Genomic DNA, 27754 nt, shown 5'->3' with positions numbered 1-27754 from the left:
AGAGCAGGGATTCTTAAGAGGTGGTTCACACAACAAAAGTGTAATGGCAGATCCCAGGCAGGATAGTGGGTTCCCGAGTACGGGTCGGGAGTGCACACTTAGTAAGGCCCCAAACTGCACCTTAGCGTGTGTGTGGCAGCTGTCACTTACAGCAGGAGCTTCCAAAGCATACCCCCTAATGCTTTGCATCCACAGCATCAAGGCATTGTGGGGCGTGACTTTGCAAGCTCCTGCAGTGATTGACAGCAACCCATGCCGTCTGCACACACTGAGGTGTAGTTTGGGGCCTTAGTAAGCAGGTGTTTCCCTCACGAGCTCAGGACAATGTTTTGTGGTGGGGAACCACTGAACTAAAGGAATGTCAAATGCCGATAGAGGAGGCGAGAGTGGGCGAGGAGTTGTCTTGATCAGTAATCTCCTAGTTTTAATTAGCTGAAGATTCCAAGCCCCAACCAACAGGAACAGGAGAAAGATAATGGAACTAATGCCTAATTTACAAATACATTATACTAATTTAATCTTCTAAACAAACCCCACTATAATCAGTAAATCTTTGCCTGCACCCAACAGACCAGGATGCAAGCAGTGATCTCCCTAATTAGCAGCATGGGATTCCGGATGTTTGAGATCTGCTCTTCGTAAAAATAATAAAAAACCACACATTACTGAAGAAACACACCAGAAGCAGGTGGTGTGTATGGATTAAGCTGAATGTTTATGTCTTGAGGAGGTTAATGTATGATTGGAGTGGAGGTAATTAAAATCGATTGAGCTCACATTTTACAGTATGCTTAGGCTTCGTTTTTCATTTTGTTTGGTCTACGTTCATACAGTTTGTTGAAATCCCCTACTGGTGTGGTCTGATAAACAGCCTGAACTTTTGTCTCTAGGTTGAAAATCTAGATTTCATAATAACATTTCTTTTCATAATCGTCTACAGACAGGCTCCCTAACTCTGTCCATATACTTTTATCTTTATAATCATTTCAAGCATCAGAAATGTGTATATATTTTGAAACCCTCACCCGTGTTGAACCTTCACACTACAGAGACTTGCTTGTGAACTGCAACTACACTGATTGGATTTTGTCTGCATTGTAACTGCCCATGGACTATAAACTTTGGAAAAGTTACTGTTCTTCTGTGCTAACTTCTTTGCTCTCAGCGGTGAACACTTTCTCCAGGACTTAAATCAAAATAGAATGATACGAATCAGCTCTTACCTTTGCTATTCTGTCAGCTGTTTCTTTACAGAAGTGGGTTGGGTTATCAAAATGTTGGATTAGATGAGGCAATAAGCACAAAATGTTAAGAGGAAATCCTGCATAAAATAATGAAATATGTCAGGCACTGTTCAAGAAGTCAATGGCAGTCTGTGAGGGGTCCCATATCTAATGCTTCAAAGAATATCTACTTTTCTATCCATTAAACACTGTGCTCCATATTTATTCTGGAACACATTAAACACCTTGTGGTACCAGAAGACACATTACAGCCCATTCAAGGGCATTGGTCATAAGGGATTATGTATTGTAAAATAATAACATCAATTTGCCATATAACACAGCAAGTTTTAGTAGCTTGAAATGCATCATTGCATGTAAAATAAATAACTGCACTGGTAGACGTGATTTGTGATCTACACTTCTAGAATATACCTAATTTTGAAACCCAACTGTTCAGTTTTTATATACCAACAGTTTTTTTTTAAAACTTCTTTACAAACAAATCTGATATATAAATGCCAAATTTTGTCACGTTAATCTCACAGCTAAAAAAAAACAATATACCACAAAACCACATTGTAGAAAAAGAAAGAAACTGGAGGAAATCACATATAATAACCACAAAATAGAGATGTTGAATTGCTTAGTGGAGCTATTTGCATCTCTGGTGTACCCATAAAAGGCATTGAGGATCGTCATTTGGTTCATAAAAGGGGCATTTCTTCTTGCCGATTTATTTCTTTTTAACAAATACAGCAGTTCAAATTAAATAGTAGAAGGGGATACAATTCGATCTACAGGTTTTTTTTTTATTTTTGTTTTTTTTTATCCCTATAGGAAACATTCGGTCAATGAGACTACTTTCTGAATCTAGCTGTTAATAACACATTTGCACATTTACCTGGCCCACAACAAAACCAAGTATACAAATAATAGGCAAGGTAAAGTCTACTCAAATATTAAGCATCCCGTAATCAACAAGGGGTTGATGCTTTAAAAACAGCAAAAACAACCTTAGTAATAACATACCAGCTAATTGAGGAGGATCCACTAATGCATGTTTGGAAACAGTGATAAGTTTGCTGAGGAGGTGAACGGTCATTTCTTGCGTAGACACCGAGGTAAAGCCCTTTAGGAAGAGTTGTTGAAGGCCAGGAAAGTTATTCCATCTCAGTTTACTCTGCACCTTTTCAATCTTCTCTCGACTCTCTGATTTATCCAGAGGCAGGTGAGTGAGCAGTTTGTTGAGCAGCCTCAGAGCCAGGAGGTATTCGTACTCATAGTCCGATTCCAGCAAGGACGCTCCTATCCAGAAAATGGTGGCCATGAGATTGGTAGGATCAGTAGTTGGCTGCACATCATACATTCCTCCCTCTCTGAGAGAGGAAAGGCTTCTAGTCCTTGCTAAACTGCCTCCATGGTTTATCCTTCCATCCATTATATCCAGTGTGTTACTCCGCCGCCTGTCACCTCTTCGGTCCATGATTAAACTTAACCGCAAAGAGTTGCTTCTTGCGTTGTTGCAAGACCCCATAAAGTTACCACTACTCAAAGGACTTGTGCTCAGGTTCAGCTGTCCAGTGCTCTTCCTGTTCGCTGCATTTTTATTACCCATTACCGGGTCGTGGTATGAAGTTCTACAGTAGAATGAATTAAACGTTTAGGATTAAACATACATACAGTTCTGTAAATAAAGATGTAATAATAACATGTGCATATGTAGATTGGTCTACTGGAGGTATTTCATTATCAGAATCTTACAAATGAATAAAGGCCATCAGCAAAATAGATATTCTACTTTCTTTGCATAAATACAAAATAATTGCACAATCAATGTTACAAAGAGAAGGACTTCTCATGTTCCCTGTCTATGGCACCATTTCACAACTCAGTAGGGTTTCCTTTGTGTCGATGCAAGAGAGTAAAAAGATTACAAAAGACTGGTGGCCCCATAATAGATGTGAACAGAAGGAAGACAAACTAGAGACGGTTTGGATGAGCTGGCGGCAAAAACGTGGAATGGAAGATATATACTACTAGGAGTATACAAGAAATTAAACTCAACATTATTATGTTTTCCGCTGGCTAAAAGAACACTCCTATGAATATTAACTTATGTTAAAATTGTACAATGTTACTGCAAGTTCTACTAGATGCAAAACCATGCAGGAATTTATTAGTGGAGCAATGACACTACGCTTTCCTTGTGATTGGCATTTTCTAATTGCATTGGGGCAAAGATTACTTACTGAGCAAGTGCAGCAAGAAGATCGTAATGCTTCATGGATTCTGACAAAGTGTCGATGGCCGACTCCAGCGTAAGAAGCAGCTCAATGACAAAACCCTGGAAAAGAACCATTTACATGCAACTTAAAAGGGAAGTACTTATACTACAATTACAAAACGATAAGGTTCATTACACATGGCGGAGAGGGGCTTTGTTAAAACATACAGTACTTTACCAAAATGGAACAGTTTAGATTTATCACCAATAACTTATACAGATGTAGTCAGATTTGCTGTTCCCAGGGCCGTGGACAAACAAGCAAAGGTTGGTGGCACAGGGGATCGTGTCTGCTGTGATCGCACTGCAGGGGGGGGGGTGTCCATGCTTCCAGATCGTTAATACTTTGGTGCACGTTACACGTTACATTTTGCATCATTTGTATATCTATTGATATATTATCAGATCACAGGTATATTTCGACACAATCCCATAGCTCTCTTTTTTTAGCATCACCACATTTACCCCATACCATTTCTATCAGCTTAAAAACTGACTGTAACCTGCGGGGCTTTCATGAGCGCACTGAACTGAAGTAAAAAATGTGCACTCCATTGGGCGGGAGTTGTGCTCTAAGGGTAAATCTAACCAGAGTGGTGAACTGCATTTGAATACACCTACCTGAGCCTCTTCCCCTGCATCTCCAACAGTCTCAACTAGTCTGGAAAGAACATCTGAAAGGGTTTCTGCAGAGAGAGGTTGCTTGAGAGCCCGAAAAATCTGAAAAGACCTCCCAGCATAATGGCGAGATGAGCAGGAAAGTGCTGTTTGCAATGCTACCTCACTGAGATGGTGCTCCAACTGAAATCCTGGTAAGATATAGAAGGTTAAATGTATAATTTGTAGAATATACTTGTAAAAAACACTATACACATAGTTATTTTCTGCTTCTGTTCTATACAAGAGGCAACTGCAGAGGCTGTTTTACAAGAAAGCATTAATTGTGTATAGTAGCATAAAAATGATACAAACACAGGAAATCATTTGATCCCTTCACTAACAGGAGGCCAAGACGTCAAATAATACAGGTAATTTTTATTTAGCTATTTGCTATAAATTAGGTCCAACCTACTCACTATCAGAAACTCCTTTCTTTATGTACTGTACATGCCTACTGTAATTTTCTTTCATTGCTCTACACATCTAAAATGTAAAAGTGTCAGGTTTTATAGTCTTAATTATTAAGCCTACAATAAATACTGTTGGGTAATGTGGCATTTAACACGCCTTTTAAGATTTTTACAGGAATTCCTCTTTTTGCTATTGCATTCCAATTGCTGTAGTAGATTCCTTAAAATGATCTGAAGGGGTCTTGTAAAAAACAAAACAACAAGAAACAACAAGAAACACAACAAGAAACACAACAAGAAACACCTGAACATTAAGAGTTTTCTATAACTAAATGACTGCTTTCAAAGCAAGTAGCCAATTCCATAAAATAAATGTAAATAAGAACTCAAACCCAGACACACTACTCAAAATCTACATCTTCTTATGTTTGGATGCAGTAAAATTGAAATATATTTATCTATACTCCAATATGGTTCTACTCTTTGCAGGGATCCTGTCTCCGGTATAAATAATGTCATATTTTAACTGCATGAAATTGCCATTCAAGTGCATTTATTCTGGAAAAGTACATCTTTATGTAAGAGAGTAAGAGATAATAACATTTAACAGCTCACACTTTTAGAAGTTTGCATGTCTAATGATGATCTAAAATGAAATGCTTTCAATTACATTGATTCATTACATATAGTCTAATATTCTTACCAATGTATCATTACCATTAATTGTAGTATGCACTCAAGCCTCCAACTGATAATGCAAACATACCTGATCTTGACTGTTTAAAAACAGAGACCACATGCTTTAAGAACACAGTAAGTTGCTCTGCACTTTTAATGCTGGGGTTCTTCGCAGAAACATCCTCATGGTTCCAAAGTGGCCCTCTTTTTCTAGAAATATAGTAACAATTACAATAAATCAAATGTAAGGGACATGAAACAAGACAACTACTGACTTATAAGACCACTTAAGTCACTTAACCCCTTCCTCTCTTCCACCCTGGGACCCTTGATCCCTTCCTACCCCAGGACCTTCAACACATTCCTCTTCCCCTTTTGGACACTTAATCCCTTCCTATCTCTCTCTTGAGGCACTTAACCCCTTCATTTCCTCTCCTGGGACCCTTAACCTCTTCCTCTCTCCCCCTCTTGAGACCCTTCAACCCTTCCGATCTCGCCCCCTGCGGCACTTCATTCCTTCCTCTATCTCCTGTGGGACCCTTAAGCCCCCTCCCTTCCATGTCTGGACCTCACCCTTTCTCACCTACACTGATTGCATCACTCATTCACATTTATGAAAAGGTTAAACATTTATTAAAACAGATTTTCCGACAATTCTTAATTGTTGAAAAATCTGTTCGAAAATCTCACACCCCTGCAGTTTGCGCACCCCTGTATTAAAATAACAGAGTACCTACCCTCAAGAGTTTACCATATGATATGTTTCTATCTGTGCATAGTGTATTATCCTGACATCCCATCATAAAACAGAGCCAAGGGGTGACACCATTGGTTAGGAATGACCGGTTAAAATAAAAACAGCTAGTTGTGCGCACAGATCGCAAATTGCGTATAGGTTTCTTCTAGTTTCAGTAAATGTTTTTATCCACTTGTAAGTAAAATGTAGCAGCAGTGAAGCAGTTAAACATGTCAGGGAAAGGCTCCTGCATGATGTGGGAATGAAAACACTTCTTAAATGTCTCTTTTTTCGCATGTTCTTTTCTTCTACCAAACTGATAGATATCGCGATACATGTCGTTATAAATGTCTTAATATCGTTATTGTGGGCAATTTTTTTAAGATATCGCCCTACCCCAATTTACACTGCATTACAAAGAATGTGTATGTAGTGACCGTGCCAAAGTACAATCCACGTAATACAAGTTGTACATTACAAATAAAGTTAGGGTTACCATACCTTGAAGTAATGAACTCCATGAGTGTTTTGACTTTCTCATCTTGTTCTACTGAAAGATCCACCTCGTTAAGGATCGTTGCGTGCAAATGAGGAACGGCAGTACTTGTATTCCCCAAGCTGATGCTAGAAGAGGTAGAACTTGAGCTGAGCCCTGAGTCAGTCATGGGTGAAGGCTGGTATTCAGGTATAAAATCATTAATGCCTACAAAAGGAATCACAAAAATGAACCAAAGTATATAGATTAGAACCAGAGGTTTACTGAAGGTGAACAGAATGTCTGGTGAAATCAGAAGAGCTAATGTTCACACGTCCATCCCAACAATACATACTGATCTATAAAAGTAACTGGACACTTAATAACATGCGCATTCTTATTATAGCACTGCAGCGTGTACATAGAATTTTGCAGGCACAATATACCCGTGCCCCACTTGTCATTACAATCTCATTTTGGTGCCTGATGAACAGAAAGATTATGTGCCCAATATCACAAGGAGTAGACACCAGGCTGCATCTTTAGTCACAGAGTTGCACCTTCAGCCCTAACACCCGTGTCTTTCAACTAGGGCACCCCACGTTCAAAAGGGGGCCGCAGGATTTCCTGTTCTCACAGAACAGAAAGAGAGAGCAGGGCAGTTGCTAGGAGGCTGGACAGTTTCCTCCATCCTGATTGCCTGCTGCTGGGTAATGCAGCCAACCAGGAGGAGGTGTCAGGAATCTGGGGTGTGACCAAGCAGAGGACGCCACCGCATGGGCAGAAGAGAGGTGAGGCTGTGTGTGTCCGTCTGTCCTGTATGTATATTTTCTGGCATGTCTGTGTGTTTTCTGTGACTGTCTCTGCCCTGTGTCTTAGTGGAGTAATGGTGTTGCCAATTGGTTTTCCAAATGATAGTTTAAGAGCTCATATAGTATGGTCTAGCCCAGTGTTTCTCAACCGGAGTTTCGCATCACCCTGGGGTTCCGTGAGAGGATCAAAAGGGTGCTACGGGATTTCCCAGTTCTGCCAGAGCAGGGAAAGCAGGGCAGTTGCTAGGGTGCTGGGCAGTTTCCTCTAGCCTTTTTGACGGCTGCAGGATAATGCAGCCAATCAGGAGGAGATGCTAGGAGCATGAGCCTGGGGGGCGGGACAAACAGTAAAAGGAGGAATCAGCATAAGCAGGAGAGAGGTGAGGAATTGTGTCTGTCTGTCATGCGTGGTGTGTGTATATGGTCTGTCCTGTGTTATATGAAACGGTTCATCCTATTTTTCTGACTTTCCTGTTGTAAGGGTGCCTCAGCAACTAAGCACTATGACTAGAGGTGCCGAGAGAAAAGGTTGAGAACCACCGGGTTACACCAACAGAAGTTGCTTCAATGCTAGTGATCTCCAGTTTACCCAGGAGTAGGCTGCTATTTCTTAACGCTGCTATCTAATTGTAATGTATTGAAAGCAGTGTGTATAGTGTTACTGTATACACACTACTACAAAAACCTAAAAAGTATACACCTCTAAATCTCTTTAGCTGCCCATCTCAAATCTAAGGCATAGATGAAGAAGAAAGCTTCCTCACTTGACCATAGAACGCTCTCCGAATTCTGAGCAGTTCTACGTTTGACTAGGGTTTGTCCCTTAAATGGTACATACTTGTATTGGGGGGTGGGGGAGGTTATAATTACATCGTATTTTACTGACACCATCTTATAATGTAATGTACAGGACTTCTTATGTATGACTGCAATCTCACATTTACCAATTGTGTTGTACAGCGTAATTTTTGGGGGAACACAAATTGGGAAAACAACATTGCTTAGAAAAATCAGATCAATGAAAACATTTTTTTTGCTTTCCAAAAAACACCTCATTGTTGCTACTTTCGTACATTATTAGGGATCAGGTTACCTGTGAGTTATATAAACAGCACTAAGTACACTGTTCACTTGCTTAAGTATAAAATAAACAATTTTTCTCCCTGCACACAAAAAAACACTTTCAAGTGTGATATAAGGAAGTTCTTCCCTGCACTATATGATCACTGAAATCCCCACATACCTGTGAAAGAGTACTCCAGGTGAGCATTCTGTTTGACGGTCAGCACCCGTGGTTCATTACATTCCCTGTTCCTGAGAAGGACAGAAGCAACGCTCTGTACACTGCTGTTAGAGCCTATCACGATCAGTAAATGCAAAAGGAGGCGTTTACAGTGTTCATATACCTCAGGGTGGTAATGGTCAAACCCTGAAAAAGTAAAGAAAAAAGGTGATACAATACACTAGAGTGCACTTTACAGAAAGGCACTGGTGATATCGTTGAATGCAAACATTTGTTTCAATTTAAATGCAGATAGAACTGTATCGTTGGCTTTTAACCCGTGTTTCTTGAAAGGTAGCAGGGCCCCACTAAAAACAATTGATAATGGTAGATATGTTATTTTTTTAACCTTTAAACGTGCTGGTGGTCAAGTGACATTTGCAGTCAATTAATCACTTCAGCAGCGATTACATGACCGCTATAGCCCCATGGATGTTGGAAATGGAAGCCTATTCCACGGATAACCAGCAGTTGTGCCATGATGTACGTAGTACATCAATAGGGCCTCTGGCGTGCCATGGTCCATAACGTATCAGATGTCATAATGGCACGCTAAAGGAGCAATCCCCCCATGTTTTTGTTGATGTTTTTTTTACATGATTGGCACTGGGGTGTCCTTCAGAGCTGAAACTCACTATTTTCAGCTCCCGGGAGCCCCGCTTCCTGAGATACTTGCAGGTGAAGTTACTAGTATATACGTCATGGTATTTAAATAGCCATTCAATAGAAAGAACCAACAGATTATATTGCAGTTCCCTATTGGCCCGTGATTTGGCAGCCATTTTTGTTTTCCGATGGAGATTTACACCTGGTAACTTCATTGGTAAGTATCTCGGTATCTCCGTGGGGTCTCTGGAGCATTAAATAGTATAATTTTCCTAAGAGGTACCCCTTGTTCTCACCCTTTAAAATGTGTATGCGGGCTAAAAACAAAAAAAACACAATACATTTACTATTTTGTATTGTTATAAATTATATAAGCTAAAGGTCAGTTTATTTAAGCAGTATGTGTGCAGCGCACAGCAAAGAGAGAGAGAGAGAAGCAGGTCTGGCAAAAAAATGATCTCTTTAATGGGAAGCCATAAAATAGAGGGTTGCAACCCTTCTACGCGTTTCGTGCAGGTTATGCACTTTATCAAGAACCCCTTTATAGGTTTAGTACTTTGATTGCCATTATTACATTATTTACCCAGTATGCTCTTTCCCTTTCAATGAATGGACACATTTTGAAATAGGATCAGGTACTTGAGCACCATCCCCCATTCAGTTTATTTACGCACACTGCATTTGCTGGCCCATCTGGCAGCGAAAGGGTTAAAAAAAAAAAAAAAGTACGCCGTATTACAGTGATACATGGTATATAGGTAGCCTGGGGTTTCATGGAGTCACAATACATGCTTAAATGGTTTCAACAGGTCTAAAAGGGTAAAAACTACTGGTCTATATCAATACATCTGCTGCCTTCTTCAATAACATAAGATACATACAAGTCTGTTAAATTTACTGGGCGTCATCAGTCAACTTTCAACATAATAATAATACAACCTGAAATACCCAGAAAAATGGCAAGCAAAAGTAAGATCCGCCTAAAGCGCCAACAAATAGAACAAGGTCTCAGAAAGTAATGCATTCATTAGAGTGCCATCATTTAAATGGAACTTCAATAGATAATCCCCATTAGACACACAAACTAGCCACAGGCATTTACAGAAAGTGTAATAGGATTGGTCATTCTTTTAGCTTATAGGATTCATCATCCCTGGTGCAAGAAAGAATCATCTCACCAAAAAGTGGCCGAAAAAGTGTTTCCAGATCAAATTACCTATGAAAATGGCATGAAGTAAGAGATGCAGGTAGCCGCCCCATTCCACTTTCACACTATGGTCCGTGATTAGGTCTGTTAGAAGGATCACTGCTATGTTGCACCTAAAACAGGAGGACAGCTTTCATTATACAAAATAATCTGTGGTTACATAGAAATGGAAACTCGTATCCCTTAAGTAAAATCTGCTGAAAAGTGTAATCCAGAATAAACTATTATAAAGTAATGATGTTTGATAATTGCTCGTGAAAATATAAGAACACATTGCTAATGCAACGATCGCCTAACAAGCAATGGGAGGTGTGTGTATAGTGTTTAGCTGCAGCACTATTAACAAGATATGTATCGCATATCATTTCGAAGATATCCATCTTCCCTGAACTATTTGGTGTGCAGTAATATACTTTTACACTGACTGAGGGGTGGATTTATGGTACAAGCAGATGCAGATGTTAAAAGTATTGCATTTGCAATGTGTAAATGGGATTCAAATCCTGGTATTGCAACCTTGTAAAGATCACTTACCTCTATGTTCCTTGGGAACCAACATATTAGATAAAAAGTTCTCTAATCTATCATTTAACGTACAAGGATCTACTTGTTGGGACTACTGTGTATGAAAATAAACTGGGATTCATTTATGTAAACATGTAAACCTTTCAGAGGACAGCACGATATGGAAGGATGTTGATGTGACGGGTACCTGTGAAGAGACGTGCCAGGGGAGGTGGTTTCTGGCAGATAATCCACCAGTGGTGACCAGCAGCCTCCAGTGGGTGGGAAAGGTAGCGGCTCTCCTTGGTTGTGCTCCATTACTTTAAGACGCCAGTTTGAGAACTGTGGCATTGAATCACCTACAAAAACAGACATGTTAAAGCGGTAATCCAAGATGGTGATTGGTTTTTTTGTTTACATAGGATTGAACCAGGGGGTCTCGGGAGCTGAACGCCATTAATTTCAGCTCGGGGGACCCCCTGCTTCCGGAGATACTTGCCGCTGTGGGGGGTGCCGGTAGCCCCTCAGCTCGGCTGGCAGGGATCACATTATGGTGGAGTTTCAAAGCTCCCGTGCCCTGTGGGCCAATAGGAAGCTGTGACATCATCCGGTGCGGCTTCCTATTGGCCCACGTGACGTCGTGGGAGCTTTAAAAAGCAGAAAGCTGCCCGCACCCCCTATGGAGGAAAGTATCTCGAGAAGCAGGAGGTCCCCAGAGCCGAGATTAATGGGTGTCAGCTACGGAGACCCCCTGCTTCAATCCTATGCTAAAAAATGGTAATACACATTTTTGTTTTCACGTATTTTTTAGTTACAACTGCATAAACCGAATATAAATAAACATTGTGGTTTAAAATAAGCATAATAAAGTTTTGAAAATGAGAAAGGACTGCTTATATATGTATGTACAGGCAGTCCTCGTTTTACAACGAATGGCTTATCCAACGCTATGCAATGCATACCTATGTTCATTTTTACAACGCCAAAACGGCTTATCCAACGCTCTAACGTTGCTTTGCAACGTTGTGTATGTGTATGTGTGTGTGTGTGTGTATATGTGTGTGTGTGTGTGTATATATATATATATATATATATATATATATATATATATATATATATTATATACACACACACACACACACACACACACACACACACACACACACACACACACACACACAACGTTGCAAAGCGTAAGAGCGCATATATATATATATATTATTATTTATTATGTTATATTATATATATATATACACTATATAATTGATGTGTGTGCTGCATATCTTATTGCCTGCGTTAAATATTTGGTGTATTTTAGTGTTAAAAATGCCTTCAGGAACGGAACCTTTCATTTAAACAGTGTTCCTATGGGAAAACGTGTTTCGCTTTACAACGTTTCGCTATCCAACGCCATTTTGAGTAACGCATTGTGTCGGATAACCGAGGACTGCCTGTACATTATCATCCCCTTCCCCGCCCCACCCCCAACACCAACACCAACGGAAATAAACAGAGAATGTCATTTTGAAAATATTACACTGGACTAAATGTAACATAAATGTTATCCAAATAATATGCAATCTTCCATATGAAATAAGTAACACCATGTTGTTGAATAGGTAAACTTGATAATACAGCATCTGACTTTTTTTCTGTTTTTTACATACACTACTTGCAGCCAGTGAAAGCTGCAAGCGCCAACCTCACATATGCGGTTGGCAAGTTCCGATCACGCATGCGCACGAGCAGCCGGCAAGTGCCGATCGTGCATGCGTGGTCGGCAAGAGCTCTTTGCGCATGCACAGTCGGCAAATATGCAGGGACAAATATAGATTGGTCACCCTAGGGAGCAGGCCTCCAAGAGCACGGGCTATAGCTACGCCGCTGCTTGCAGCTATGATTTGCCATCTATCAATCATGCGCTGAACTTGGGATATACTTTATTGCAGGAGTGGCCAACTTCAGTCCGCAAGGGCCACCAACAGGGCAGGTTTTCAGGGTATCCCTGATTCAGGTACACACAGGTGAGGGAGCGGTGGACATCAGTACTTACAACAGCGCTATAATTCAGGACACATAATGAGTTGAGCACAGAGGGGAAGAGAGACTGGCCGGACGGGGAAGAAGTCAAGGAGGAACCTTGCTGAAGGCTGCTGTTTCCGGGCGGCCGCATACGGAGGCGACACAAGCCAGCAACTACCAACACTCCCGCCCAGTGTCGCAGCGGGGAGAGACGGCCTCCTCTGAAGAACTGTTATGTGTCCTGAATGATAGTGCTATTGTAAGTCTTCATTCAGGGGGGTCTGTTTGCGTTTTTTAGTCATTAAATCAGTTATTGTATGCTGCGCAATTAGTCCCTTCTCTTCTATCCTCTGAAAGATCTACATCGTTACCTACCATCCACTACGCCACGTATTTGATGAGCTTTTATATGCTCACAATCACGACTTGGTGCCCCAGCCATTGCCAAACCAATTGCGTCCATAGTCAACTCTATCCTGTCTGCAGGCCATATCCCTAAGACCTGGAAAACTGCCAGAGTTGTCCCAATCTTCAAAAGTGGGGACAAAAACACTGTCTCAAACTACAGGCCAATCTCACTTCTCCCAATTCTATCCAAAGTCATGGAAAAATGTGTCCACTCCCAATTAAGCGATTACTATAACAAGACAAATTTCCCTAGCCAATTCCAATCTGGGTTTCGTCCCAAACACTCCACCGTAACTACCCTGCTAAAAGTTTGCAATGAAATCCAGTGTGGAATGGAACGGGGACAACTCACTGGTGCAGTATTCCTAGATTTTGCAAAGGCTTTTGACACAGTCGATCATGCTATCCTGCTTAACAAACTCCAGAGCTCTGGAATAGGGAAACATGCTTTAAACTGGTTTCAGTCCTACCTATCAGGTAGATCCCAACATGTGTCCATCTCAGGCTCTAACTCCAACCCCCTGGATATCACCTGTGGTGTCCTGCAAGGCTCTGTTCTGGGGCCCCTACTCTTCTCAGTGTTCATTAATGATCTTCCCACAGCTTGTAAGGAAGCCTCAATACACATGTATGCAGATGACACAATCCTATATTCACACAGTCATAGCCTCTCTGACCTTCAACACATACTTCAGTCTGACTTTTTGAGACTCGAAAACTGGATTTCCTAAAACAAACTGTTTTTAAACACTGACAAGACTAACAATGGTATTTGGGACCAAGACTAAATTTGTAAAGCTTCCAGCGACTGAGCTCCTGATTAGAACCAACGCTAACACCACCCTAACACCTGTCACTAGTTTTAAATACCTGGGCTTATGGTTTGACTCCCACTTAACATTCGGGATGCACATTGATACCCTGACAACCAAGACCTATGCCAAACTAGGGGTACTTTACAGGAACAAATCCTCCCTAAGTCGCCTGGTCAGAAAGCGTATCGCACAGCAGATGCTAATGCCAATTATTGACTATGGAGACATAGTATATGGCTCGGCTCCTCAAACCCACCTTCGCAAACTTGACACCCTCTACAATTCAATTTGTCGTTTTGTTCTCCAATGCAACTACAACACACAATGCTCAAAGAACTAGATTGGTCAACACTAGAGTCTAGGCGCAAAGTTCACCTTTCCTGTCTTGCCTTTAAATTCTTCATGGGCAAGCTACCCAGGTACCTGAACAAGCTCCTCACCCCTACCACATGCAGCACCTATCACCTGAGATCAGACTCCAAAAGACTATTCATGGTCCCAAGGCTCAACAAAGTATCCGGACGTTCCTCCTTCTCATTTCGTGCACCCCAAAACTGGAACAACCTACCAGAGAGACTCTCACATCCACCACCAGTTTAAGTTCTTTCAAATCTAAGGCTGTCTCACATTTGTACCTGGTCTGTAACTGTTTCATACGCTCATAATATATATTTTCTTTAACTGTGCACGCAATGTCTTGTATATAATGTATACCCTATTCATTTATGTAACTGTACTTGTAACCATGTACTATTTGTTTTACTCTGTGCCCAGGACATACTTGAAAACGAGAGGTAACTCTCAATGTATTACTTCCTGGTAAAATATTTTATAAATAAATAAATATTTACTTATACTGTACATCTTTCCTGAAACCAGTGCTTTTTACAAACAATACTGTTTTATGTTGGTGCTATGTTTTTTATTTCATATACTGATGTCCACCGCTCCCTCACCTGTGTGTACCTGTATCTGCTGAGGAACCCAAGCTGTTTCTATTGGAGGTTGAGTGGGAGACACAGTAAATCTATATATCTTATTTTATATTTCACTTACTATTTAGTTCATTAATAATTTATTTTCACCACTAGGTGGGGTTATTGCATTGTTTTTATAGAGGAAAGCAACTTTCCCGTCCATTTTCTGTTTCCATATCCCTGCTTCAGCACAGGTGGCTCAATCAGTGGCTCAGTCAATGACATTGACTGAGCCGCTTGTGCTGAAGCAGGGATATCATGAAAACCTGACCTGTTGGTGGCCCTTGGGGACTGGAGTTGGTCACTCCTGATCTATTGCTAGATTCCAAAGTAAAAATAACTGGGAATAGTTCATACTTTTCTCTTCTTCATATGATCCTCCAGAACTGCTACTGTAACGAGATTCCAGCCTGTGGTGTTGGCGGTTCAGGTTACTGTTCAGACCACTGTAGATATCTAGATGTACATAGCTAAGAGAGGAAAAGGACATATTAGCGACTTTTCTGGTTATTTGTGGTATCTTATCTGCTTGTCTCTCATAAGCTTTAGGCTTAGGCCCCGCTGCGTCCGGCGGCGAGCGCGGCCGCGGACCACCAGCCCCTTTCCTCCAGTCTGGAGGTCCCCGCTGGCTCCTTCCGACATTGCTGACTGCGTGCTGCGACGCGTCAGCCGGCCGATGCTAAAAGCTCCTAGTGATTTGCAGCTCTGACGCGTCACGTGGTGCGGTAGTCAGCCAATGAGGGAAGGAGGGGAGGAACTACGGGAGGGAGGCGGCTTGGGTAGAAATCCCTCCCTCGCTCGCCCACCGCACGTTACCTCTGGAGGCTCTGTCCATGCTGAAGTTTTCAGTTTTAATGCGGACCCTTGATGCCATTGCATGCTATTTTTGTTGTATAATTGGTCTGATGGAAAAGCATCAAAACAAGAAATAATAACGGGAGCATCTGAAGAGTTTGGGGCCACAGGCAGTTTCTTAAGGGGGCGGACGGAAAGAGGGGGGGGGGGACGGACGAGCGGACCCTCCGCTCAAAACACGCCCCCCCCCCTCCCGCTCCCTACAGACCGCAGGTAGCGGTCAATTGCCTCTCCACGCGCCGCCTGTCTGCAGTGCGGGCGCGTGGTCTGAGGCAGCGGGGCCTTAGCCTTATTGGTTTATCGGTTTATTTAAGATGAGTGCTGATATACTTGTAAATAGTAAGTAAAAATGGAACTCAAAATAATATACGCTGGGGCCACTTCTCTAGTAAAGCCAGACTGTAATAAGATGTGAAAACGATTCAAATGCAAGCACTCTGCTAAAAAAAGCAATGTGGGCCACAAAAGGCTTCGGGGTCAACACAGATTAAGAGGTCTTGCAAGAATGACATTTTTTAAAATCTAAAACACAGTGGTGGCGGATGTATACACACTAAGACATGATAGATGACTATAAATAATTTTAACATAAATCTGAGAATTACAATGTTTCTCTCTATTTACACATCACTTTATGCTTCATCTATTCATTTATGCACACATCTGTGTGAATAAAGTCTGTAATGACATCTGTATAATGGCGGTTTTATAGCTGTGAAATTATTTTTTTACTGCGGTGTAAGATCTTCACCAATTGCTCATAAATGTTTCTTATTAGTTTTGTAATAGATGTGTGCCTTTTTAGGAAATGGACTGAAGACGTTTTTCTAGTTGCAGTGAGAAAGATCAGAAAACAGCATTAATGTGTCGGGATTTAAACAGATCGCGTGAAGAATTTAGTTAAAAAGAAAAAAAAAAAAGACCCCAAAGAATTTAACCCTTCAGCCGGAGTAACATTTAAAATGTTTCCATGCTTATTAAAATCATTATTAACAAGTCGAGGCTGCAAAACTTGTAGCAGTCAATTTATCAATGCAAATGCAGTGCAATTCTGGGGCAGAAAACTGGAGCAGATGCATCAAAGAAATACATCTCATTCAAATATATTGGTTTTGTTTTGCTGAATTCTTACACTTTTGCCTCGAGTCCTCAAGGGCCACCAACAGGTCAGGTTTGCAGGATATCCCTGCTTCAGCACAGGCGATGCAATCTTCGATTGAGTCACCCGAGAAGCAGGGATATCCTTAAAATCTGACTTGTTGGGGGAGAGGGGTTTTGAGGACTGGAGTCGATCACCCTGTCTAAGACCCGGAAATAGTTGCAAGCTCCTGTGCAAATTGAAATGTAGCATTTTGGCCTGTGTTTCTAGAACATATGCATGTGATTCTGGGATGTGACAAAGGCGCACATCTTAAACAAACAAAACCCAACATACTGTCCACCTCTGAACAGGTATAATTAACAAGCCTGCACCAAAGTCTCCAACAAAGAATAACACTGTTGTTGCTTCAGTTACTATAATAAAGCTATACCGATTGCAACTCCTTTTCTAATAGCAATACATGAATAGAACGTTGCATCCCTTGTAGGGTAGACTGGTTTTATGTTCATTCTTAAATGTGGTGGTGCATGAGCTTTTAAAAAGACGTAGAAAGAGAAGAGAAACGTTTATTAATCTGATGCATACAATTCTCTGATGTCTGATTTTAATGTTAGGCAAATAAAAAGATTACAGCCTGCAAACACAATTAGTTTTTATGCATATTACAGGAAACATTTTCCGATTATTACTGTCCCGGCATGGAATAACTAATCCAGCTTTAATGCTGTATTACTCATAGAAAATCTCTCCTGTTATACAAAACGGGTGCAAACTATTTGCATTCGCCTATAACACCTAGTTTTGTATAAATGTTGAATGTGTACACGTATGAGCTGTTTGTGTAATGCACTTCTGATGGTGCACTAATGTGGCGAGTAGCCCACAACATATCTGTATTTTAACATGTGAATCATTCTACTGAAGTCTGTGTTAATGACTTACTTCTCCTCATTGCCGTCTCTCACGTGCTTGTTCTCATGATTACTGTCAGTAGGCGCTACCATGGTATTGCTGCTGGAAGTGGTACCTATTATTTGGAGACATCATACAAGTTAAAACGGCAGTATAACCAAATCATAAAATGCCTCGGTGACGGCATTACTGTATAGTAACACACAGAATGCCTCGGTGACGGCGTTACTATAGAAACACACAGAATGCCTCGGTGACGGCTTTACTATAGTAACACACAGAATGCCTCGGTGACGGCATTACTATAGAAACACACAGAATGCCTCGGTGACGGCATTACTATAGTAACACACAGAATGCCTCGGTGACGGCTTTACTATAGTAACACACAGAATGCCTCGGTGACGGCGTTACTATAGTAACACACAGAATGCCTCGGTGACGGCATTACTATAGTAACACAGAATGCCTCGGTGACGGCTTTACTATAGTAACACACAGAATGCCTCGGTGACGGCATTACTATAGTAACACACAGAATGCCTCGGTGACGGCGTTACTATAGTAACACAGAATGCTTCGGTGACGGCTTTACTATAGTAACACACAGAATGCCTCGGTGACGGCGTTACTATAGTAACACACAGAATGCCTCGGTGACGGCATTACTATAGTAACACAGAATGCCTCGGTGACGGCTTTACTATAGTAACACACAGAATGCCTCGGTGACGGCGTTACTATAGTAACACACAGAATGCCTCGGTGACGGCATTACTATAGTAACACAGAATGCCTCGGTGACGGCTTTACTATAGTAACACACAGAATGCCTCGGTGACGGCATTACTATAGTAACACACAGAATGCCTCGGTGACGGCATTACTATAGTAACACAGAATGCCTCGGTGACGGCATTACTATAGTAACACACAGAATGCCTCGGTGACGGCTTTACTATAGAAACACACAGAATGCCTCGGTGACGGCATTACTATAGTAACACACAGAATGCTTCGGTGACGGCTTTACTATAGAAACACACAGAATGCCTCGGTGACGGCGTTACTATAGTAACACACAGAATGCCTCGGTGACGGCATTACTATAGTAACACACAGAATGCCTCGGTGACGGCTTTACTATAGTAACACACAGAATGCCTCGGTGACGGCTTTACTATAGTAACACACAGAATGCTTCGGTGACGGCGTTACTATAGTAACACACAGAATGCCTCGGTGACGGCATTACTATAGTAACACACAGAATGCCTCGGTGACGGCATTACTATAGTAACACACAGAATGCCTCGGTGACGGCATTACTATAGTAACACACAGAATGCCTCGGTGACGGCGTTACTATAGTAACACACAGAATGCCTCGGTGACGGCATTACTATAGTAACACACAGAATGCCTCGGTGACGGCGTTACTATAGTAACACACAGAATGCCTCGGTGACGGCGTTACTATAGTAACACACAGAATGCCTCGGTGAAAGCGTTACTATAGTAACACTCAGAATGCCTCGGTGACAGCGTTACTATAGTAACACACAGAATGCCTCGGTGACGGCGTTACTATAGTAACACACAGAATGCCTCGGTGACGGCGTTACTATAGTAACACACAGAATGCCTCGGTGACGGCGTTACTATAGTAACACAGAATGCCTCGGTGACGGCATTACTATAGTAACACACAGAATGCCTCGGTGACGGCATTACTATAGTAACACACAGAATGCCTCGGTGACGGCATTACTATAGTAACACACAGAATGCCTCGGTGACGGCGTTACTATAGTAACACACAGAATGCCTCGGTGACGGCTTTACTATAGTAACACACAGAATGCTTCGGTGACGGCATTACTATAGTAACACACAGAATGCCTCGGTGACAGCGTTACTATAGTAACACACAGAATGCCTCGGTGACGGCATTACTATAGTAACACACAGAATGCCTCGGTGACGGCATTACTATAGTAACACTCAGAATGCCTCGGTGACAGCATTACTATAGTAACACACAGAATGCCTCGGTGACAGCGTTACTATAGTAACACAGAATGCCTCGGTGACGGCGTTACTATAGTAACACAGAATGCCTCGGTGACGGCTTTACTATAGTAACACACAGAATGCCTCGGTGACGGATTTACTATAGTAACACACAGAATGCCTCGGTGACGGCGTTACTATAGTAACACAGAATGCCTCGGTGACAGCGTTACTATAGTAACACACAGAATGCCTCGGTGACGGCATTACTATAGTAACACACAGAATGCTTCGGTGACGGCTTTACTATAGTAACACACAGAATGCCTCGGTGACGGCTTTACTATAGTAACACACAGAATGCCTCGGTGACAGCGTTACTATAATAACACACAGAATGCCTCGGTGACAGCGTTACTATAGTAACACACAGAATGCCTCGGTGACGGCTTTACTATAGTAACACACAGAATGCCTCGGTGACGGCTTTACTATAGTAACACACAGAATGCCTCGGTGACAGCGTTACTATAGTAACACACAGAATGCTTCTGTGACAGCATTACTATAGTAACACACAGAATGCCTCGGTGACGGCGTTACTATAGTAACACACAGAATGCCTCGGTGACGGCTTTACTATAGTAACACACAGAATGCCTCGGTGACGGCATTACTATAGTAACACACAGAATGCCTCGGTGACAGCGTTACTATAGTAACACAGAATGCTTCGGTGACAGCTTTACTATAGTAACACACAGAATGCTTCGGTGACGGCGTTACTATAGTAACACACAGAATGCCTCGGTGTCGGCGTTACTATAGTAACACACAGAATGCCTCGGTGACGGCATTACTATAGTAACACAGAATGACGGCATTACAATAGTAACACACAGAATGCCTCGGTGACGGCATTACTATAGTAACACACAGAATGCCTCGGTGACGGCGTTACTATAGTAACACAGAATGCCTCGGTGACGGCATTACTATAGTAACACACAGAATGCCTCGGTGACAGCGTTACTATAGTAACACTCAGAATGACGGCATTACTATAGTAACACACAGAATGCCTCGGTGACGGCGCTACTATAGTAACACACAGAATGCCTCGGTGTCGGCTTTACTATAGTAACACACAGAATGCCTCAGTGACGGCGTTACTATAGTAACACACAGAATGCCTCGGTGACGGCGTTACTATAGTAACACACAGAATGCCTCGGTGACGGCATTACTATAGTAGACGGCGTTACTATAGTAACACACAGAATGCCTCGGTGACGGCATTACTATAGTAACACTCAGAATGCCTCGGTGTCAGCTTTACTATAGTTACACAGAATGCCTCAGTGACGGCGTTACTATAGTAACACACAGAATGCCTCGGTGACGGCATTACTATAGTAGACGGCGTTACTATAGTAACACACAGAATGCCTCGGTGACGGCGTTACTATAGTAACACAGAATGCTTCGGTGTCAGCTTTACTATAGTTACACAGAATGCCTCAGTGACGGCGTTACTATAGTAACACACAGAATGCCTCGGTGACGGCATTACTATAGTAACACGCAGAATGCCTCGGTGACGGTGTTACTATAGTAACACACAGAATGCCTCGGTGTCGGCTTTACTATAATAACACACAGAATGCCTCGGTGACGGCGTTACTATAGTAACACTCAGAATGCCTCGGTGACGGCGTTACTATAGTAACACTCAGAATGCCTCGGTGACAGCGTTACTATAGTAACACACAGAATGCCTCGGTGTCAGCTTTACTATAATAACACACAGAATGCCTCGGTGACGGCGTTACTATAGTAACACTCAGAATGCCTCGGTGACGGCGTTACTATTAAGACTCAGAATGCCTCGGTGACAGCGTTACTATAGTAACACACAGAATGCCTCAGTGTCAGCTTTACTATAATAACACACAGAATGCCTCGGTGACGGCGTTACTATAGTAACACTCAGAATGCCTCGGTGACGGCGTTACTATAGTAACACTCAGAATGCCTCGGTGTCAGCTTTACTATAATAACACACAGAATGCCTCGGTGACGGCGTTACTATAGTAACACACAGAATGCCTCGGTGACGGCGTTACTATAGAAACACACAGAATGCCTCGGTGACGGCATTACTATAGTAACACACAGAATGCCTCGGTGACAGCGTTACTATAGTAACACACAGAATGCCTCGGTGACGGCATTACTATAGTAACACACAGAATGACGGCATTACAATAGTAACACACAGAATGCCTCGGTGACGGCATTACTATAGTAACACACAGAATGCCTCGGTGACGGCGTTACTATAGTAACACAGAATGCCTCGGTGACGGCATTACTATAGTAACACACAGAATGCCTCGGTGACAGCGTTACTATAGTAACACTCAGAATGACGGCATTACTATAGTAACACACAGAATGCCTCGGTGACGGCGCTACTATAGTAACACACAGAATGCCTCGGTGTCGGCTTTACTATAGTAACACACAGAATGCCTCAGTGACGGCGTTACTATAGTAACACACAGAATGCCTCGGTGACGGCGTTACTATAGTAACACACAGAATGCCTCGGTGACGGCATTACTATAGTAGACGGCGTTACTATAGTAACACACAGAATGCCTCGGTGACGGCATTACTATAGTAACACTCAGAATGCCTCGGTGTCAGCTTTACTATAGTTACACAGAATGCCTCAGTGACGGCGTTACTATAGTAACACACAGAATGCCTCGGTGACGGCATTACTATAGTAGACGGCGTTACTATAGTAACACACAGAATGCCTCGGTGACGGCGTTACTATAGTAACACAGAATGCTTCGGTGTCAGCTTTACTATAGTTACACAGAATGCCTCAGTGACGGCGTTACTATAGTAACACACAGAATGCCTCGGTGACGGCATTACTATAGTAACACACAGAATGCCTCGGTGACGGCGTTACTATAGTAACACAGAATGCCTCGTGACGGCATTACTATAGTAACACACAGAATGCCTCGGTGACAGCGTTACTATAGTAACACACAGAATGCCTGGGTGACAGCGTTACTATAGTAACACTCAGAATGACGGCATTACTATAGTAACACACAGAATGCCTCGGTGACGGCATTACTATAGTAACACACAGAATGCCTCGGTGACGGCGTTACTATAGTAACACAGAATGCCTCGGTGACGGCATTACTATAGTAACACACAGAATGCCTCGGTGACAGCGTTACTATAGTAACACACAGAATGCCTCGGTGACAGCGTTACTATAGTAACACTCAGAATGACGGCATTACTATAGTAACACACAGAATGCCTCAGTGACGGCGTTACTATAGTAACACAGAATGCCTCGGTGACGGCATTACTATAGTAGCACACAGAATGCCTCGGTGACGGCGTTACTATAGTAACACAGAATGCCTCGGTGACGGCATTACTATAGTAACACACAGAATGCCTCGGTGACAGCGTTACTATAGTAACACTCAGAATGACGGCATTACAATAGTAACACACAGAATGCCTCAGTGACGGCGTTACTATAGTTACACAGAATGCCTCGGTGACGGCATTACTATAGTCACACAGAATGCCTCGGTGACGGCGTTACTATAGTAACACACAGAATGCCTCGGTGTCAGCTTTACTATAGTTACACAGAATGCCTCAGTGACGGTGTTACTATAGTAACACACAGAATGCCTCGGTGTCGGCTTTACTATAGTTACACAGAATGCCTCAGTGACGGCGTTACTATAGTAACACACAGAATGCCTCGGTGACGGCGTTACTATAGTAACACAGAATGCCTCAGTGACGGCGTTACTATAGTAACACACAGAATGCCTCTGTGACGGCGTTACTATAGTAACACAGAATGCCTCGGTGACGGCGTTACTATAGTAACACAGAATGCCTCGGTGACGGCATTACTATAGTAAAACAGAATGCCTCGGTGACGGCGTTACTATAGTAACACAGAATGCCTCGGTGACGGCATTACTATAGTAAAACAGAATGCCTCGGTGACGGCGTTACTATAGTAACACACAGAATGCCTCGGTGACGGCGTTACTATAGTAACACAGAATGCCTCGGTGACGGCGTTACTATAGTAACACAGAATGCCTCGGTGACGGCTTTACTATAGTAACACACAGAATGCCTCGGTGACGGATTTACTATAGTAACACACAGAATGCCTCGGTGACGGCGTTACTATAGTAACACAGAATGCCTCGGTGACAGCGTTACTATAGTAACACACAGAATGCCTCGGTGACGGCATTACTATAGTAACACACAGAATGCTTCGGTGACGGCTTTACTATAGTAACACACAGAATGCCTCGGTGACGGCTTTACTATAGTAACACACAGAATGCCTCGGTGACAGCGTTACTATAATAACACACAGAATGCCTCGGTGACAGCGTTACTATAGTAACACACAGAATGCCTCGGTGACGGCTTTACTATAGTAACACACAGAATGCCTCGGTGACGGCTTTACTATAGTAACACACAGAATGCCTCGGTGACAGCGTTACTATAGTAACACACAGAATGCTTCTGTGACAGCATTACTATAGTAACACACAGAATGCCTCGGTGACGGCGTTACTATAGTAACACACAGAATGCCTCGGTGACGGCTTTACTATAGTAACACACAGAATGCCTCGGTGACGGCATTACTATAGTAACACACAGAATGCCTCGGTGACAGCGTTACTATAGTAACACAGAATGCTTCGGTGACAGCTTTACTATAGTAACACACAGAATGCTTCGGTGACGGCGTTACTATAGTAACACACAGAATGCCTCGGTGTCGGCGTTACTATAGTAACACACAGAATGCCTCGGTGACGGCATTACTATAGTAACACAGAATGACGGCATTACAATAGTAACACACAGAATGCCTCGGTGACGGCATTACTATAGTAACACACAGAATGCCTCGGTGACGGCGTTACTATAGTAACACAGAATGCCTCGGTGACGGCATTACTATAGTAACACACAGAATGCCTCGGTGACAGCGTTACTATAGTAACACTCAGAATGACGGCATTACTATAGTAACACACAGAATGCCTCGGTGACGGCGCTACTATAGTAACACACAGAATGCCTCGGTGTCGGCTTTACTATAGTAACACACAGAATGCCTCAGTGACGGCGTTACTATAGTAACACACAGAATGCCTCGGTGACGGCGTTACTATAGTAACACACAGAATGCCTCGGTGACGGCATTACTATAGTAGACGGCGTTACTATAGTAACACACAGAATGCCTCGGTGACGGCATTACTATAGTAACACTCAGAATGCCTCGGTGTCAGCTTTACTATAGTTACACAGAATGCCTCAGTGACGGCGTTACTATAGTAACACACAGAATGCCTCGGTGACGGCATTACTATAGTAGACGGCGTTACTATAGTAACACACAGAATGCCTCGGTGACGGCGTTACTATAGTAACACAGAATGCTTCGGTGTCAGCTTTACTATAGTTACACAGAATGCCTCAGTGACGGCGTTACTATAGTAACACACAGAATGCCTCGGTGACGGCATTACTATAGTAACACGCAGAATGCCTCGGTGACGGTGTTACTATAGTAACACACAGAATGCCTCGGTGTCGGCTTTACTATAATAACACACAGAATGCCTCGGTGACGGCGTTACTATAGTAACACTCAGAATGCCTCGGTGACGGCGTTACTATAGTAACACTCAGAATGCCTCGGTGACAGCGTTACTATAGTAACACACAGAATGCCTCGGTGTCAGCTTTACTATAATAACACACAGAATGCCTCGGTGACGGCGTTACTATAGTAACACTCAGAATGCCTCGGTGACGGCGTTACTATTAAGACTCAGAATGCCTCGGTGACAGCGTTACTATAGTAACACACAGAATGCCTCAGTGTCAGCTTTACTATAATAACACACAGAATGCCTCGGTGACGGCGTTACTATAGTAACACTCAGAATGCCTCGGTGACGGCGTTACTATAGTAACACTCAGAATGCCTCGGTGTCAGCTTTACTATAATAACACACAGAATGCCTCGGTGACGGCGTTACTATAGTAACACACAGAATGCCTCGGTGACGGCGTTACTATAGTAACACACAGAATGCCTCGGTGACGGCGTTACTATAGAAACACACAGAATGCCTCGGTGACGGCATTACTATAGTAACACACAGAATGCCTCGGTGACAGCGTTACTATAGTAACACACAGAATGCCTCGGTGACGGCATTACTATAGTAACACACAGAATGACGGCATTACAATAGTAACACACAGAATGCCTCGGTGACGGCATTACTATAGTAACACACAGAATGCCTCGGTGACGGCGTTACTATAGTAACACAGAATGCCTCGGTGACGGCATTACTATAGTAACACACAGAATGCCTCGGTGACAGCGTTACTATAGTAACACTCAGAATGACGGCATTACTATAGTAACACACAGAATGCCTCGGTGACGGCGCTACTATAGTAACACACAGAATGCCTCGGTGTCGGCTTTACTATAGTAACACACAGAATGCCTCAGTGACGGCGTTACTATAGTAACACACAGAATGCCTCGGTGACGGCGTTACTATAGTAACACACAGAATGCCTCGGTGACGGCATTACTATAGTAGACGGCGTTACTATAGTAACACACAGAATGCCTCGGTGACGGCATTACTATAGTAACACTCAGAATGCCTCGGTGTCAGCTTTACTATAGTTACACAGAATGCCTCAGTGACGGCGTTACTATAGTAACACACAGAATGCCTCGGTGACGGCATTACTATAGTAGACGGCGTTACTATAGTAACACACAGAATGCCTCGGTGACGGCGTTACTATAGTAACACAGAATGCTTCGGTGTCAGCTTTACTATAGTTACACAGAATGCCTCAGTGACGGCGTTACTATAGTAACACACAGAATGCCTCGGTGACGGCATTACTATAGTAACACACAGAATGCCTCGGTGACGGCGTTACTATAGTAACACAGAATGCCTCGTGACGGCATTACTATAGTAACACACAGAATGCCTCGGTGACAGCGTTACTATAGTAACACACAGAATGCCTGGGTGACAGCGTTACTATAGTAACACTCAGAATGACGGCATTACTATAGTAACACACAGAATGCCTCGGTGACGGCATTACTATAGTAACACACAGAATGCCTCGGTGACGGCGTTACTATAGTAACACAGAATGCCTCGGTGACGGCATTACTATAGTAACACACAGAATGCCTCGGTGACAGCGTTACTATAGTAACACACAGAATGCCTCGGTGACAGCGTTACTATAGTAACACTCAGAATGACGGCATTACTATAGTAACACACAGAATGCCTCAGTGACGGCGTTACTATAGTAACACAGAATGCCTCGGTGACGGCATTACTATAGTAGCACACAGAATGCCTCGGTGACGGCGTTACTATAGTAACACAGAATGCCTCGGTGACGGCATTACTATAGTAACACACAGAATGCCTCGGTGACAGCGTTACTATAGTAACACTCAGAATGACGGCATTACAATAGTAACACACAGAATGCCTCAGTGACGGCGTTACTATAGTTACACAGAATGCCTCGGTGACGGCATTACTATAGTCACACAGAATGCCTCGGTGACGGCGTTACTATAGTAACACA

General features: G+C 42.7%; 1 protein-coding gene across 9 annotated transcripts in view; it reads right to left on the bottom strand.

Moving 5' to 3' along the window:
* Positions 1 to 27754, bottom strand: part of FRYL (FRY like transcription coactivator) — a 297074-nt gene that overhangs the window by 43764 nt on the left and 225556 nt on the right. For all 9 annotated transcript variants that reach the window (XM_075566772.1, XM_075566765.1, XM_075566781.1 and 6 more), the window contains 11 exons: positions 18002 to 18086; positions 15460 to 15572; positions 11089 to 11239; positions 10386 to 10489; positions 8525 to 8710; positions 6496 to 6697; positions 5347 to 5468; positions 4132 to 4319; positions 3476 to 3570; positions 2256 to 2863; positions 1224 to 1321 (listed from right to left, as the gene is read on the bottom strand). In XM_075566772.1, the coding sequence (XP_075422887.1) occupies positions 1224 to 1321; positions 2256 to 2863; positions 3476 to 3570; positions 4132 to 4319; positions 5347 to 5468; positions 6496 to 6697; positions 8525 to 8710; positions 10386 to 10489; positions 11089 to 11239; positions 15460 to 15572; positions 18002 to 18086 (1952 nt within the window). The remainder of the gene's footprint in view (positions 1 to 1223; positions 1322 to 2255; positions 2864 to 3475; positions 3571 to 4131; positions 4320 to 5346; positions 5469 to 6495; positions 6698 to 8524; positions 8711 to 10385; positions 10490 to 11088; positions 11240 to 15459; positions 15573 to 18001; positions 18087 to 27754) is intronic.

Source organism: Ascaphus truei, chromosome 1, assembly GCF_040206685.1.
Source record: "Ascaphus truei isolate aAscTru1 chromosome 1, aAscTru1.hap1, whole genome shotgun sequence".
In the NCBI taxonomy this organism is placed as follows: Eukaryota; Metazoa; Chordata; class Amphibia; order Anura; family Ascaphidae; genus Ascaphus; species Ascaphus truei.
This window is presented reverse-complemented; position numbering and strand designations above follow the sequence as displayed.